Source organism: Physella acuta, unplaced genomic scaffold, assembly GCF_028476545.2.
Source record: "Physella acuta isolate Inbredline_101_S28 unplaced genomic scaffold, ASM2847654v3 ptg000200l, whole genome shotgun sequence".
NCBI lineage: Eukaryota > Metazoa > Mollusca > Gastropoda > Physidae > Physella > Physella acuta.
The window spans coordinates 805,001-821,969 of NW_026731719.1; the positions used below are offsets into that span (position 1 = coordinate 805,001).

The following is a 16,969-nucleotide window of genomic DNA, read 5'->3' on the forward strand; positions in this document are numbered from 1 at the left end:
TGTATGTGAAGATGTTTGTGATACTTATGTTTCTACATGGGGTTGTATGTGAAGATGTTTGTGATACCTTATGTTTCTACAGTGAGGTTGTGTGTGAAGATGTTTGTGATACCTTATGTTTCTACAGTGAGGTTGTATGTGAAGATGTTTGTGATACTTATGTTTCTACATGGGGTTGTATGTGAAGATGTTTGTGATACCTTATGTTTCTACAGTGAGGTTGTGTGTGAAGATGTTTGTGATACCTTATGTTTCTACAGTGAGGTTGTATGTGAAGATGTTTGTGATACCTTATGTTCCCACAGTGAGGTTGTGTCCCAGCCTGCCAGACCTCGAGTACGGCAACATCACCTGTACGCACGACACGGCTGAAGGATCAGACTGCTACTTCACCTGCAGTCCCGGGTTCCAGATAGACGGGGCGTCCATCAGAACATGTCAAGCTGACCAGACATGGACGGACGCTTCGCCCACATGCAAACGTAGCTATATCAGACAACAAATCCCACCCCCATACAACCAGCCACACCCACCATACAACCAGCCACACCCACCATATAACCAGCCACACCCACCATACAACCAGCCACACCCCCATACAACCAGCCACACCCACCATATAACCAGCCACACCCACCATATAACCAGCCACACCCACCATACAACCAGCCACACCCATCATACAACCAGCCACACCCACCATACAACCAGCCACACCCACCATATAACCAGCCACACCCACCATACAACCAGCCACACCCACCATATAACCAGCCACACCCACCATACAACCAGCCACACCCCCATACAACCAGCCACACCCACCATACAACCAGCCACACCCACCATACAACCAGCCACACCCATCATACAACCAGCCACACCCCCATACAACCAGCCACACCCACCATATAACCAGCCACACCCACCATATAACCAGCCACACCCACCATACAACCAGCCACACCCATCATACAACCAGCCACACCCACCATACAACCAGCCACACCCACCATATAACCAGCCACACCCACCATACAACCAGCCACACCCACCATACAACCAGCCACACCCACCATACAACCAGCCACACCCACCATACAACCAGCCACACCCCCATACAACCAGCCACACCCACTATACAACCAGCCACACCCACCATACAACCAGCCACACCCCCATACAACCAGCCACACCCCCATACAACCAGCCACACCGCCACCATCACGTCGTGTCTGTTGTAACAAGACTAGAAATATTGATCTCTATTTTTAGGCCTGCAGTGCCCATACCCTTCAACCGTCGCTAATGGCAACTTCAACTGCTCACACGGGTTGGCGTACGAAGCCGTGTGCAGTCTGCAATGTGAGCCTGGATACAAGGTCGTCAACTCTTCTACCATCGCCTGTCAGTCGAATCTGGGCTGGAGCGGCGCAGGGGCGTGTCTAGGTAAGGCTTTAGACCTGTAGACGCTGGGCGTGTCTAGGTAAGGCTTTAGACCTGTAGACGCTGGGCGTGTCTAGGTAAGGCTTTAGACCTGTAGACGCTGGGCGTGTCTAGGTAAGGCTTTAGACCTGTAGACGCTGGGCGTGTCTAGGTTAGGCTTTAGACCTGTAGACGCTGGGCGTGTCTAGGTAAGGCTTTAGACCTGTAGACGCTGGGCGTGTCTAGGTAAGGCTTTAGACCTGTAGACGCTGGGCGTGTCTAGGTAAGGCTTTAGACCTGTAGACGCTGGGCGTGTCTAGGTTAGGCTTTAGACCTGTAGACGCTGGGCGTGTCTAGGTAAGGCTTTAGACCTGTAGACGCTGGGCGTGTCTAGGTAAGGCTTTAGACCTGTAGACGCTGGGCGTGTCTAGGTAAGGCTTTAGACCTGTAGACGCTGGGCGTGTCTAGGTAAGACTTTAGACCTGTAGACGCTGGGCGTGTCTAGGTAAGGCTTTAGACCTGTAGACGCTGGGCGTGTCTAGGTAAGGCTTTAGACCTGTAGACGCTGGGCGTGTCTAGGTAAGGCTTTAGACCTGTAGACGCTGGGCGTGTCTAGGTAAGGCTTTAGACCTGTAGACGCTGGGCGTGTCTAGGTAAGGCTTTAGACCTGGGCTCAGTTGCCAGCAGGGTTTCTTTCAGGCATCTCTCCGTAACCGCCCTCTTCAGACAAAATATAAAATATAAATATTGTGTAGAAAATTTATACTTTAGCACCTATCGAACACCCCCCCCCTCAAACTGAATCTTTAAGTGCCCCTTTTCCACCCCCACCCCCACCCCGATATATATATATATATATATATATATATATATATATATATATATTGTAACGGACACCAATCTATCAGCCAGATAGATGGCGAACGCTCCCGGATTCGTTTAACTGATTACACACAGATGGCGACAAGCCTAAATAAAAGAAAATTGACACACTAGCTCGCTAGGACTCGTAATTGATGTCTAGGGGAAACACTAGAGAAACTAATGATGCCAACAAAACCTTTAATCTGCATATAACTTGTAATGAGTGTACAAAGTCGTGGCAGAACACTAGATTTAAACAAGAATAAAATGGATATACAGAATGATCAAAACCCAACTTACAATTCGTGGGAATAAATAGTATGATACACTATCACAGCTTTAAACACTTCAGAAAAATCACCACTGTATACATAACACTGCTATAAGCATAAAGAATTACTTATTCACAAGTAATATAACAACTTAATACTGCACGACAACACACAGGGCTTATCTCTCTTCAACGACTTCTGACCAAAGACTGCCGCGAGACACCTGTGGGCGATCTATTTATAGACTTAGGTAACATGGAAGGTCACCTTCAAATCATAAGACCATTGGTTGGGGTGGTCATCTGGTCTGAATCAATCAATCATCTCTCGATGGAAAATTTGTGAGTCTAAGACTCTCTTAGTAAGACAGCGGAAAAAAACCGATCATTGCACCACAGACCATATATGGTATTATAACAAATGTCAAACTAAAAATAAAACATTACTAGACCTAAGTAGGTCACATACCCTCCCTTTTTGGAAGTGGCAGATAGGTTCCACAAAAACATACATAAGGAACCAATCTGGCAATAAAATAAAAAAAAATGTTCTACAAATGTAGCCAACCAAAATCTTAATACCAGGTGAAAACATCCCTGGACATAAAAGGGAAGTAACTCAAACTTTTACAATTCGTGAAAGGGGAGTAACCCTTTCAAAAAATAATAATACATCAAAATCCCTCAGAAAGGGGTATTACAATATTTCCATGTGGATATTAAAAGTGGTAAACCTGACAGGGTAATTTCTTTATTTCAATGACTAGCTACAATATCAACTGAGTCATATGAGACATTTTATCATAAAAGATTACATATAATGAAAAACCACCTTTAAATAAGGTTCACCTGAAAATAAACAAAATATTTAACAGGATTGTAATTTTGAAAAAAATTCAAAATTCAGACCACTCACATTCACCCAAACAAACTTGTAAATGGTCTCAACCAACCACAACACATGTCTCATGATCAATGTGGGTAATAAAATTTTACATCATTGACAAACAGTCAGCCACAACATTATCAGTTCCCTTAATATGGGAAATTTCCAGATTAAAATTTGTGGGCCACCAAGACTCACAGCTCACTCAAGTGTCTAACCATTAGACCACTCAAGCTACAATTCTCGGTTCCGCACCGAAGAATCGAACCTCGGCCGCCGCCATGGCGCGCCGAGATCCTAACCACTGTACCACATCCTGGTCCGTTTTCTTTTGGGACCACTGGCAGGGGGAACTCCAATTGCTAAACTGGGTTTCATGATATCATTTTTGATCATATAATCAATTTCATCTTTTATCAAAACAGCCTTTTCCGGGTTAACTCTATAGGGGTGTTGTTTGATAGCCTTTGCTTCACCTACATCTACATCATGAGGTGGTACCTTCGCTTCTTTGGGGACATCCCCAAAAATAGAGGGAAATGTCTCAAATAACTGAGACAATTTGTGGTTTTCCTCAGGGGACAAATGCATAAGGTGGTCATTTAAATTATCTAAAAAAGAAGAATTTACCAATTTTGGGGGTTTCAATTTGTCATGTATCACATCATCAGAAACATTTGAACATACAGGTAAAGTAATTTTAGCTGTGGAATGAAAATTGTTACAATTATCATAATACTTTTTCAGTGAGTTAACATGATACACTGTCTGTTTCTTTCTTCTGTCTGGCGTATTGACAACATAGTTCAAATCACTTAATTTTGAATGCACAGTAAAGGGTCCACAATATCTTAAGGATAACGCATTGTTCAGATTAGGCACGAGCACAAGAACTTTCTCGCCTGGATTGAATGTTCGTTTACGAGAACTCTTATCATACAGTCCTTTCATTCTCACTTGGGCCTTTCTTAAGTTCTTGTGAGCCATTTCGCACACGGCTTTCAGTCGAACGTGAAAATCGTCAAAGTTTTCCACTGGATGATCACTGGTACCTGTCCAACGCTCGTGGATCAGCTTCAGGGGACCACGGACAGAAAGTCCAAACACAAGCTGAAAAGGAGAGTAACCTAGAGATTCCTGGACACAGTCTCTAGCGGCGAAAATAATCCATGGAACAGTTTCATCCCATTGGGTGTTACTTTTAGCGAACGTTCTCAGCATGGTTTTTAGGGTCTGGTGGAACCTCTCAAGTACACCTTGAGACTGAGGGTGGTAGGCTGAGCTGGTGACGTGGGTAACGCCTAGCTTGGCTAGCGCTTCCTGAAAATGGTGACTGGTGAAGTTGCTGCCTTGGTCTGTTTGAACGATTCTAGGTAATCCAAAGGTAGTGAAGAACCGGGTCATGGCTTTGACGACAGTCTTTGCCTTAATGTTCCGTAAGGGGAACGCCTCGGGAAAACGGGTACTTGAACACATAAAGGTAAGTAGGTACTCGTTGCCCGCCTTGGTTTTAGGCAAGGGACCTACACAGTCCATGATGATTTTAGAAAAGGGTTCTTCTAATACAGGAATCGGACTCAATGGGGCCTTAGGAATTTTCTGGTTTGGCTTCCCGGCCAACTGACAGTTCGTGCAACTTTTGCAGTAACGCGACACATCATTTTTCATTTTGGGCCAAAAAAACAGTTCTTTGATCTTCGCCATTGTTTTCGTGACTCCTGGGTGCGCTGACATCGGATGGTCATGTGCCAGTTTCAGTATTTCATGCCGATAAGGTGGAGGGACGCACAGCTGGTTTTTACCCAACCATGGTTCGGCAGGTGAGGCATCCACTGGTACAGAGCGACGAAAGAAGAGATCGTTCTCGGATAAATACTCCCCATCGTCAGCTGAGAGAGATTTTTAGACCATTGCTTTGAGTTCCGCGTCGACTTGTTGAGCTTTAATGATGTCTTCCTGAGATATCCTCAGGGGTAAGCCCAGGCTTGTATTCTCCGGAAGCATAGACTCCAGTTTGGGAGATGGATTTCCCGACGATGATGGTAGGTGTGGTTCATGCGCTGTGTCAGCCAATTGTTTGGTCTGGCTTCTTGTCACCACACATGCAGGATACAGTTCATTATTATCTGGAACTGTTGACAAAGGGTTTTGAACCGTACAGGGGTATACTTTGCTTCCCGCAAGGTCATTCCCTAGAAGCAGGTGTACTCCTGGGACAGGAATACTATCTATCACACCTAAAATGACTTCACCTTCGACGAGATGATGTTTCAGGGAAAACTTGTGTAGAGGGACGACAGTGGATTCTGCCCCCACTCCTTGGATAATGGAAACTTTCCCGGTGTTCGTCTCCATTGAGCTTTTCAAAAGAAGTGACTGTGACGCTCCTGTGTCTCTTAGGACGGTGATTTTCCGCTGAGACAACGGATCACCTGGTTTGCTAATGACAGCTTCTGCAATGAAAGATGAAAAGTCAACCTTTCTCGATCCCTCGAGATCGGTAGACTCGGAAGAAACTGGATGGTGGCGTGAACAGTCAAAATGTGACTGAACATAATGTGTGGAGACTTGACTTCCTTCCTGTAGACACTTCGGGTTAGTGTCATTCTGAAGACGAGAGTTCATATTTGAACTGGCTGCTTGATGGGTTAGAGCATAGTGCGCAGAGGTACGCACCACCTCTCTGTTAAATTGAGGACGCTTATAGCAGTCCTTGACAAGGTGACCAGGTCTCTTGCAGAACTGGCATACTGCTCGACGACTGAGAGTTGATCTTGGCTTCTCTCTGGACTGTGACGTCTTCAAGTGTTGGCCAACAGGGGTACTGTTGCCAAAAAGGGGAAGCACAGGGTTGAGGCGGTTTCCTGACACGGGTGGTTTCTTATGCACCAACGTATATGCGTCAGCCGACTCAGCAGCCTTCTGGATTTCGACTATCTTGTTATCCAGTATGTGTAGTCGTATGTCTTCAGGCAGGGACTTTAGGAATTCCTCCCTCAGAACAAGTGATTTTAGTCTCTCAAACTCTGAAACTTCCTCAGAGTTTAGCCACCTTGAGAAAATTTTCTCTTTTTCAAAGAGAAATTCCACATATGATTGAGTGGGTAGCTTGCGGAGTGCTCGGAATTTTATCCGATAGGCCTCTGGAGTCAATTCGTAGGCCTTCAAAATGGCAGTCTTGACCAGCCCATAGTTAGTTTGAACGTCGTGAGAGAGTGCCTGATATGTGGTTGCAGCTTTTCCAGTAAGAACCGTGCTCAATAAAGCAGTAATGGAAGTTTCGGGCCATTCACATGCCTTCGCTAAACTCTCAAATGAGTTAAAGAAGACAACCAAATCTATTTCATTGAACTTAGGAATTAATTTCCCAAATTTGGCAATCACCTGCCCCACCGACAACTTTTTAGGATCCACTATAGTAGTGACATCACCACTAATTTTACCAAACTCTAATTCCAACCTCCTCTTATCTAAAGCAATTTTAGCCTCTAACTCCTGTTCTTTTAAAGCCTTCTCTAAAGTAACTTTAGCCTCCAACTCCTGTTTCTCTAAAGTAACTTTAGCCTCCAACTCCTGTTTCTCTATAGCAATTCTAGCTTCTAATTCTACCTTCTCTAGAGGTTTCTCCTCACGGAGTATCACCCCAGCCAACAAACTCTCTTCGAACACACCTTCATTGATAAAATGAACAATAATTTTATCTCTTAACACTTCTGATTTCTGAGTGACGGAATAATCCAACTTCAATTCCTTTACAACACTAATCAAATCTTTCCTACTTAACTTCTCTACTTCCTCAACTGTGGGATTTAACAAGAAAGACTCCATTTCAACTAGTTTCAAAATCAAAACAAATTAACACAGCCCAACGCTCTGCTATGAACTTGACCTTAAATCTAGGACGCGACACGTCTGACTTCCTGACCTAGATAACTCTAGCCTTGAGAGCGGCGCTTACACAGCCACACTGGGTTAAGAAACAACTAACTAGAACTGAAACTAGTGCTTAAATATTTAAACCAACAACTCTTACAACAGATTACATGCCGGCGAGTCCCCACTTTGTAACGGACACCAATCTATCAGCCAGATAGATGTCGAACGCTCCCGGATTCGTTTAACTGATTACACACAGATGGCGACAAGCCTAAATAAAAGAAAATTGACACACTAGCTCGCTAGGACTCGTAATTGATGTCTAGGGGAAACACTAGAGAAACTAATGATGCCAACAAAACCTTTAATCTGCATATAACTTGTAATGAGTGTGCAAAGTCGTGGCAGAACACTAGATTTAAGCAAGAATAAAATGGATATACAGAATGATCAAAACCCAACTTACAATTCGTGGGAATAAATAGTATGATACACTATCACAGCTTTAAACACTTCAGAAAAATCACCACTGTATACATAACACTGCTATAAGCATAAAGAATTACTTATTCACAAGTAATATAACAACTTAATACTGCACGACAACACACAGGGCTTATCTCTCTTCAACGACGTCTGACCAAAGACTGCCGCGAGACACCTGTGGGCGATCTATTTATAGACTTAGGTAACATGGAAGGTCACCTTCAAATCATAAGACCATTGGTTGGGGTGGTCATCTGGTCTGAATCAATCAATCATCTCTCGATGGAAAATTTGTGAGTCTAAGACTCTCTTAGTAAGACAGCGGAAAAAAACCGATCATTGCACCACAGACCATATATGGTATTATAACAAATGTCAAACTAAAAATAAAACATTACTAGACCTAAGTAGGTCACAATATATATATATATATATATATATATATGTGTGTGTGTGTGTGTATGTGTATGTGTTTGTGTTATCTATAATCACCGTTTTCATCAAGTTATGTTGTGTATCATTGAAATATTGCATACAAATAGATCTCTCTATGTATTTTTAACACCATTGCAACATTCAGATGATGAACCCCCTGTGATACTCACCTGCAACGATGTGCCAGTGTTTGCTGCTGAACTTGGTCAACCGACGTACGTCGACTTCCCCCTCCCCCTAGTGACCGACAACTCGGGTAAAACGGTCACTGTAAGCGCCGTGCCCGCCCCAAAAAGTATGTTTGTTGTGGGCGTTACCAACGTGACGGTGACGGCACACGATGCTGCCGGCAACACGGCAACATGTAACTTCCTGGTCTCTGTCAGAGGTGAGCTATGATCATGTGTAATTATGTCCGTGTGTTATGCGTGTGTTCAACGATCCGTGTTTGTACATGTGTTCAACGATCCGTGTGTGTACATGTGTTCAACGATCCGTGTGTGTACATGTGTTCAACGATCTGTGTGTGTACAAGTGTTTAACGATCCGTGAGTGTACATGTGTTCAACGATCCGTGTGTGTACATGTGTTTAACGATCCGTGTGTGTACATGTGTTCAACGATCCGTGAGTGTACATGTGTTCAACGATCCGTGTGTGTACATGTGTTTAACGATCCGTGTGTGTACATGTGTTCAACGATCCGTGTGTGTACATGTGTTCAACAATCCGTGTGTGTACATGTGTTCAACGATCCGTGTGTGCATTCTTCCAGCCATAGAGTGCAACAACCCACTGACCGCCGGTCTGGACCAGAGCCAGAAAAATCTGATGGTGTTCTCCTGTCCCCAGGGGTTCGTATACGGGGCCCAATGCAACGTCTCCTGTAGTAACGGGAGCCCTGTGGGGGGCCCAAGCTCCATCCGTTGTGAGAAAAATATAACAGAATCGGGCTCAGGGTACTGGTGGTACGGGCTCAGCAAGCCCTACTGCAATGGTATGTACTCACTACATTTTCCTCTTACATTCGACTGTGTATATGACTGTAATAACCCAACTTTTACTAAACACAGTTCGTTGTGTGCTTGAAATGTTTCCTTCATTGCCTTGAGACAAACAATGTGTTTATTACTCACTTGCCCAAGCTTCTCATCATGGAAAAACAAAATAAAACGACACAATTTAAACTTATGAATTCTGTCATGTAGCACGGGAATGTCGCATCTTTGCAACAGTCGTCGTTAAAGGGTTAATTTCCAGTTTTAAGTTGACGTGTGTTCAGATGTACTGTCCATGATGCATAAGGACAAAATGGTTAATGTTCCATTTGATTTTAGTCCAGGCCTGTAGTCACCCCGTGCCGCCAGAGTACGGGTCAACGGCCTGCGATCTGCTGGCGTATACCCAAGTCTGTGACGTCACGTGCAACGGGAACTACTCGTTTCCCAAGGGCGACCTATCCAGTGGCCTTTTCTATTGTGACAAGAATACTGGCTCGTGGAAGCCGAGAGATATTACCAACTACTTATGTTACCGTGAGTATTGCACTACCGACTACTTATGTTACCGTGAATGTTGCAGTAAGGCAGAGCTGTCATAGAAAGCGCTATCATAGCAGTTTTCTTATCTGTACATGTAAATATTGTGTAACGTGTAGAGGTAGTTATAAAATGTAGCTTTTTATACCCGTTATATACATTATAGAATATTGAAATAAGTGTTGAAAAAATTGAACTTAATTCATGAATTCTTCTCATTCTTTATTAATGAGCAATTACGTTTTTTTTTTACTTGCATTTTTTGAATAAAGTTTGAATATGCTTGCAGCGGCCAAGTATGCTGACGAAGCTGACATGATGCCCAATATCTACTACTACACTACACAATGTTCCTCGGACAACGAGGAGATCAAAAGGTTATTTTATGCCATTATCAACGAGTCGGAGATATTCAAGACGTATTGCCAGGAGGTGACGTGTACTCTAGACACCGTCAACGTCACGTGTGGAGCCAGAGCGAGGCGTGACTTGCAGGCAGCTAGCGTGTTGTGGCCCAACCACCGGACAGTCAGACAAACCGCCAGAATCAAGGTAAACCAGTTCTCGAAACACAACATTAGAATTGACCATTTGTTAGCTTACACTTGACCGTTTGTTAGCTGAGAATTGACCGTTTGTTAGCTGAGAATTGACCGTTTGTTAGCCACTTCATTGACATTTAACCATTCTTCTTTCTAAAGAGATTTGTTTCCTACAGATACAGTTTGTCATAAGGATGACATTTATACAGAAAACACCAGCCTCTGAAACGTTCGTGTTCTACGAAAAGCTAGCCAAAACCCTCAATGAAGCCTTCAATAACGCTTCAAAAGCCGGACATTTGAATTCACCTGAGTTAGGTCAGACGGATACCGTCTCTTATGGTTACGGGAACCCAAAGATTATCTGTCCTGAGCCCTTGCTTTACCAGTCGCAGACTTCTTTGTGTGGTAAGTCATGCGATGACATCTTTGTGTGGTAAGTCATGCGATGACATCTTTGTGTGGTAAGTCATGCGATGACATCTTTGTGCGGTAAGTCATGCGTTGACATCTTTGTGTGATAAGTCATGGATGACATCTTTGTGTTGTAAATCATGCGATGACATCTTTGTGTGGTAAATCATGCGATGACATCTTTGTATGGTAAGTGATGGATGACATCTTTGCTTTGTAAGTCATGCGATGACATCTTTGTGTGGTAAGTCATGCGATGACATCTTTGTGTGGTAAGTCATGCGATGACATCTTTGTGTGGTAAGTCATGCGATGACATCTTTGTGTGGTAAGTCATGCGATGACATCTTTGCTTTGTAAGTCATGCGATGACATCTTTGTGTGGTAACTCATGCGATGACATCTTTGTGTGGTAAGTCATGCGATGACATCTTTGCTTTGTAAGTCATGCGATGACATCTTTGTGTGGTAACTCATGCGATGACATCTTTGTGTGGTAAGTCATGCGATGACATCTTTGTGTGGTAAGTCATTGATGACATCTTTGCTTTGTAAGTCATGCGATGACATCTTTGTGTGGTAACTCATGCGATGATATCTTTGTGTGGTAAGTCATGCGATGACATCTTTGTGTGGTAAGTCATGCGATGACATCTTTGTGTTGTAAGTCATGCGATGACATCTTTGTGTGGTAAGTCATGCGATGACATCTTTTTGTGGTAAGTAATGCGATGACATCTTTGTGTGGTAACTCATGCGATGACATCTTTGTTTTGTAAGTCATGGATGACATCTTTGCTTTGTAAGTCATGCGATGACATCTTTGTGTGGTAACTCATGCGATGACATCTTTTTGTGTTAAGTCATGCGATGACATCTTTGTGCGGTAAGTCATGCGTTGACATCTTTGTGTGATAAGTCATGGATGACATCTTTGTGTTGTAAATCCGGCAATGACATCTTTGTGTGGTAAATCATGCGATGACATCTTTGTATGGTAAGTGATGCGATGACATCTTTGTGTGGTAAGTCATGCGATGACATCTTTTTGCGGTAAGTCATGCGTTGACATCTTTGTGTGATAAGTCATGGATGACATCTTTGTGTTGTAAATCCGGCAATGACATCTTTGTGTGGTAAATCATGCGATGACATCTTTGTATGGTAAGTGATGCGATGACATCTTTGTGTGGTAAGTCATGCGATGACATCTTTGTGTGGTAAGTCATGGATGCCATCTTTGCTTTGTAAGTCATGCGATGACATCTTTGTGTGGTAACTCATGCGATGACATCTTTTTGTGTTAAGTCATGCGATGACATCTTTGTGTGGTAAATCATGCGATGACATCTTTGTATGGTAAGTCATGCGATGACATCTTTGTGTGGTAAGTCATGGATGACATCTTTGCTTTGTCAGTCATGCGATGACATCTTTGCTTTGTAACTCATGCGATGACATCTTTGTGTTGTAAGTCATGCGATGACATCTTTGTGTGGTAAGTCATGGATGACATCTTTGCTTTGTCAGTCATGCGATGACATCTTTGTGTGGTAACTCATGCGATTACATCTTTGTGTGGTAAGTCATGCGATGACATCTTTGTGTGGTAAGTCATGGATGACATTTTTGTTTGATAAGTCATGCGATGACATCTTTGTGTGGTAAGTTATGCGATGCATCTTTGTGTGGTAAGTCATGCGATGACATCTTTGTGTGGTAAGTCATGGATGACATCTTTGCTTTGTAAGTCATGCGATGACATCTTTGTGCGGTAAGTCATGCGATGACATCTTTGCTTTGTAAGTCATGCGATGACATCTTTGTGCGGTGAGTCATGCGATGACATCTTTGTATGGTAAGTCATGCGATGACATCTTTGTTTTGTAAGTCATGCGATGACATATTTTTGTTGTAGGTCATGCGAAATCATCTTTGTGTGGTATGTCATGCGATGACATCTTTGTGTGGTAACTCATGCGATGACATCTTTGTTTTGTAAGTCATGGATGACATCTTTGCTTTGTAAGTCATGTGATGACATCTTTGTGTGGTAAGTCATGCGTTGACATCTTTGTGTGGTAACTCATGCGATAACATCTTTGTTTTGTAAGTCATGGATGACATCTTTATTTTGTAAGTCATGTGATGACATCTTTGTATGGTTAGTCATGCGATGACATCTTTGTGTGGTAACTCATGCGTTGACATCTTTGTGTGATAAGTCATGGATGACATCTTTGCTTTGTAAGTCATGCGATGACATCTTTGTGTGGTAACTCATGCGATGACATCTTTGTGTGGTAAGTCATGCGATGACATCTTTGCTTTGTAAGTCATGCGATGACATCTTTGTGTGGTAACTCATGCTATAACATCTTTGTGGGGTAAGTCATGCGATGACTCTTTGTGTGGTAAGTCATGCGATGACATCTTTGTGTGGTAAGTCATTGATGACATCTTTGCTTTGTAAGTCATGCGATGACATCTTTGTGTGGTAACTCATGCGATGATATCTTTGCGTGGTAAGTCATGCGATGACATCTTTGTGTGGTAAGTCATGCGATGACATCTTTGTGTTGTAAGTCATGCGATGACATCTTTGTGTTGTAAATCATGCGATGACATCTTTTTGTGGTAAGTAATGCGATGACATCTTTGTATGGTAAGTGATGCGATGACATCTTTGTGTGGTAACTCATGCGATGACATCTTTGTTTTGTAAGTCATGGATGACATCTTTGCTTTGTAAGTCATGCGATGACATCTTTGTGTGGTAAGTCATGCGATGACATCTTTGTGTGGTAACTCATGCGATGACATCTTTGTGTGGTAAGTCATGCGATGACATCTTTGTGTGGTAAGTCATGGATGCCATCTTTGCTTTGTAAGTCATGCGATGACATCTTTGTGTGGTAAGTCATGCGATGACATCTTTGTGTGGTAAATCATGCGATGACATCTTTGTGTGGTAAGTCATGCGATGACATCTTTGTGTGGTAAGTCATGGATGACATCTTTGCTTTGTCAGTCATGCGATGACATCTTTGCTTTGTAACTCATGCGATGACATCTTTGTGTTGTAAGTCATGGATGACATCTTTGCTTTGTCAGTCATGCGATGACATCTTTGTGTGGTAACTCATGCGATGACATCTTTGTGTGGTAAGTCATGCGATGACATCTTTTTGTGGTAAGTCATGCGATGACATCTTTGTGTTGTAAGTCATGCGATGACATCTTTGTGTGGTAAGTCATGCGATGACATCTTTGTGTGGTAAGTCATGCGATGACATCTTTGTGTGGTAAGTCATGGATGACATTTTTGTTTGATAAGTCATGCGATGACATCTTTTTGTGGTAAGTTATGCGATGCATCTTTGTGTGGTAAGTCATGCGATGACATCTTTGTGTGGTGAGTCATGGATGACATCTTTGCTTTGTAAGTCATGCGATGACATCTTTGTGCGGTAAGTCATGCGATGACATCTTTGCTTTGTAAGTCATGCGATGACATCTTTGTGTGGTAAGTCATGCGATGACATCTTTGTGTGGTAAGTCATGCGATGACATCTTTGTGTGGTAACTCATGCGATGACATCTTTGTTTTGTAAGTCATGGATGACATCTTTGCTTTGTAAGTCATGTGATGACATCTTTGTGTGGTAAGTCATGCGTTGACATCTTTGTGTGGTAACTCATGCGATGACATCTTTGTTTTGTAAGTCATGGATGACATCTTTGTTTTGTAAGTCATGGATGACATCTTTGTATGGTTAGTCATGCGATGACATCTTTGTGTGGTACCTCATGCGTTGACATCTTTGTGTGATAAGTCATGGATGACATCTTTGCTTTGTAAGTCATGCGATGACATCTTTGCTTTTTAACTCATGCGATGACATCTTTGTGTGGTAAGTCATGGATGACATCTTTGCTTTGTCAGTCATGCGATGACATCTTTGTGTGGTAACTCATGCGATGACATCTTTGTGTGGTAAGTCATGCGATGACATCTTTTTGTGGTAAGTCATGCGATGACATCTTTGTGTTGTAAGTCATGCGATGACATCTTTGAGTGGTAAGTCATGCGATGACATCTTTTTGTGGTAACTCATGCGATGACATCTTTGTGTGGTAAGTCCTGGATGACATTTTTGTTTGATAAGTCATGCGATGACATCTTTGTGTGGTAAGTTATGCGATGCAACTTTGTGTGGTAAGTCATGCGATGACATCTTTGTGTGGTAAGTCATGGATGACATCTTTGCTTTGTAAGTCATGCGATGACATCTTTGTGCGGTAAGTCATGCGATGACATCTTTGCTTTGTAAGTCATGCGATGACATCTTTGTGCGGTAAGTCATGCGATGACATCTTTGTATGGTAAGTCATGCGATGACATCTTTGTTTTGTAAGTCATGCGATGACATATTTTTGTTGTAAGTCATGCGAAATCATCTTTGTGTGGTAAGTCATGCGATGACATCTTTGTGTGGTAACTCATGCGATGACATCTTTGTTTTGTAAGTCATGGATGACATCTTTGTTTTGTAAGTCATGTGATGACATCTTTGTATGGTAACTCATGCGTTGACATCTATGTGTGATAAGTCATGGATGACATCTTTGCTTTGTAAGTCATGCGATGACATCTTTGTGTGGTAAGTCATGCGATGACATCTTTGTGTGGTAAATCATGCGATGACATCTTTGTGTGGTAAGTCATGCGATGACATCTTTTTGCGGTAAGTCATGTGATGACATCTTTGTGTGGTAAGTCATGCGATGACATCTTTGCTTTGTAAGTCATGCGATGACATCTTTGTGTGGTAACTCATGCGATGACATCTTTGTGTGGTAAGTCATGCGATGACATCTTTGTTTTGTAAGTCATGGATGACATCTTTGTGTGGTAAGTCATGCGATGACATCTTTGTGTGGTAAGTCATGCGATGACATCTTTGTGTTGTAAGTAATGCGATGACATCTTTGTGTTGTAAGTAATGCGATGACATCTTTGTGTGGTAAGTCATGTGATGACATCTTGGTGCGGTAAGTCATGCGTTGACATCTTTGTTTTGTAGGTCATGCGATGACATCTTTGTGTGGTAAGTCATGCGATGACATCTTTGTGTTGTAAGTAATGCGATGATGGAGATGGGTATATATTGGCCTATATACGCCTCACTCTTTATATAAGCCTTCCTAAATATTACTAAAGGTATCCAATACATTTGAATACTTTCAATATTTAATCTTTGTAATTTATGTAAAAAACAAAGGGTAATTAAAAAAAAAAGATTTTAGGGTATATCTCTGTACATCTGGGAAATTTTTTGCATGTGGGCGACTTCAATGCTAAGATTGGAAGCGACAACAGAGGATATGAAGAATGTATGGGACAGCAGGGTTTAGGTGAGATGAACGAAAACGGAGAAAGATTTGCTGACTTGTGTGCCACAAGTGATTTAGTAATTGAAGGGAGTTCCTTTCATCGCAAAAGGATACATAAAGCTACTTGGGTATCACCCGACCTAACTACAGAAAACCAGATAGACCATATATGTATCATAAAAAAGTTCAGGAGATCACTTCAGGATGTACGCGTCAAGAGAGGAGCTGATGTTGCTTCAGACCATCACCTACTGGTAGCTAAAGTAAAACTCAAGCTGAAGAAAAAATAAACTGCTATGCCGTATGGGAAAGTTGACAGTCAGACTTTAAGTGAAATTCTCCTTTCAGAGCTATATATCGAAGACTAATTTTTCCTCGACGACCTCCTATGCCGCTCCGCGACGTCATAGAACAACCCTGGGGGGGGGGGGGTGACAAAACTTTCTGTCCGTCGTAATTCCCCCTCGGGCCGTTAAATATGGCCAGATACCATTTTTTTCTTATAATAACAAAAAAAAAATTGTGAAAAAGTAAACAAAGTCTTCATCATTCGGTTTATGCACAAGGTAGGTAGCTTTTCAAACTAAATAATTTTGAATTAATTCTATAGTATCGTTTAAAAAAAGCAGAAAATCACGAAATTTAGCGTTCCATTATATATCAAAACATGCGTCCTAATCGAACTGTAAAAGTTAACATGAAAAGTTAATGTAATATAATCTTTAAGATTAATTATTTAAAAAACATCTATGACTTTAATAACCCTTTGCGTGATATTTTTGCGAAATTATTTGAGTGATTCTTTAGTGATATTCTTTAGTGATATTCTTTAGTGA

At 42.2% G+C, this 16,969-nt stretch overlaps 1 protein-coding gene across 1 annotated transcript in view; it reads left to right on the forward strand.

Annotated features, from left to right (window-relative positions):
* LOC131937098 (sushi, von Willebrand factor type A, EGF and pentraxin domain-containing protein 1) overlaps nucleotides 1-16,969 on the forward strand; it is a 35,298-nt gene that overhangs the window by 3,868 nt on the left and 14,461 nt on the right. The window contains exons 3-9 of the mRNA XM_059294292.1: nucleotides 306-482; nucleotides 1,276-1,449; nucleotides 8,389-8,631; nucleotides 9,018-9,239; nucleotides 9,580-9,777; nucleotides 10,070-10,332; nucleotides 10,499-10,730. Coding sequence (XP_059150275.1) covers nucleotides 306-482; nucleotides 1,276-1,449; nucleotides 8,389-8,631; nucleotides 9,018-9,239; nucleotides 9,580-9,777; nucleotides 10,070-10,332; nucleotides 10,499-10,730 — 1,509 coding nt within the window. The remainder of the gene's footprint in view (nucleotides 1-305; nucleotides 483-1,275; nucleotides 1,450-8,388; nucleotides 8,632-9,017; nucleotides 9,240-9,579; nucleotides 9,778-10,069; nucleotides 10,333-10,498; nucleotides 10,731-16,969) is intronic.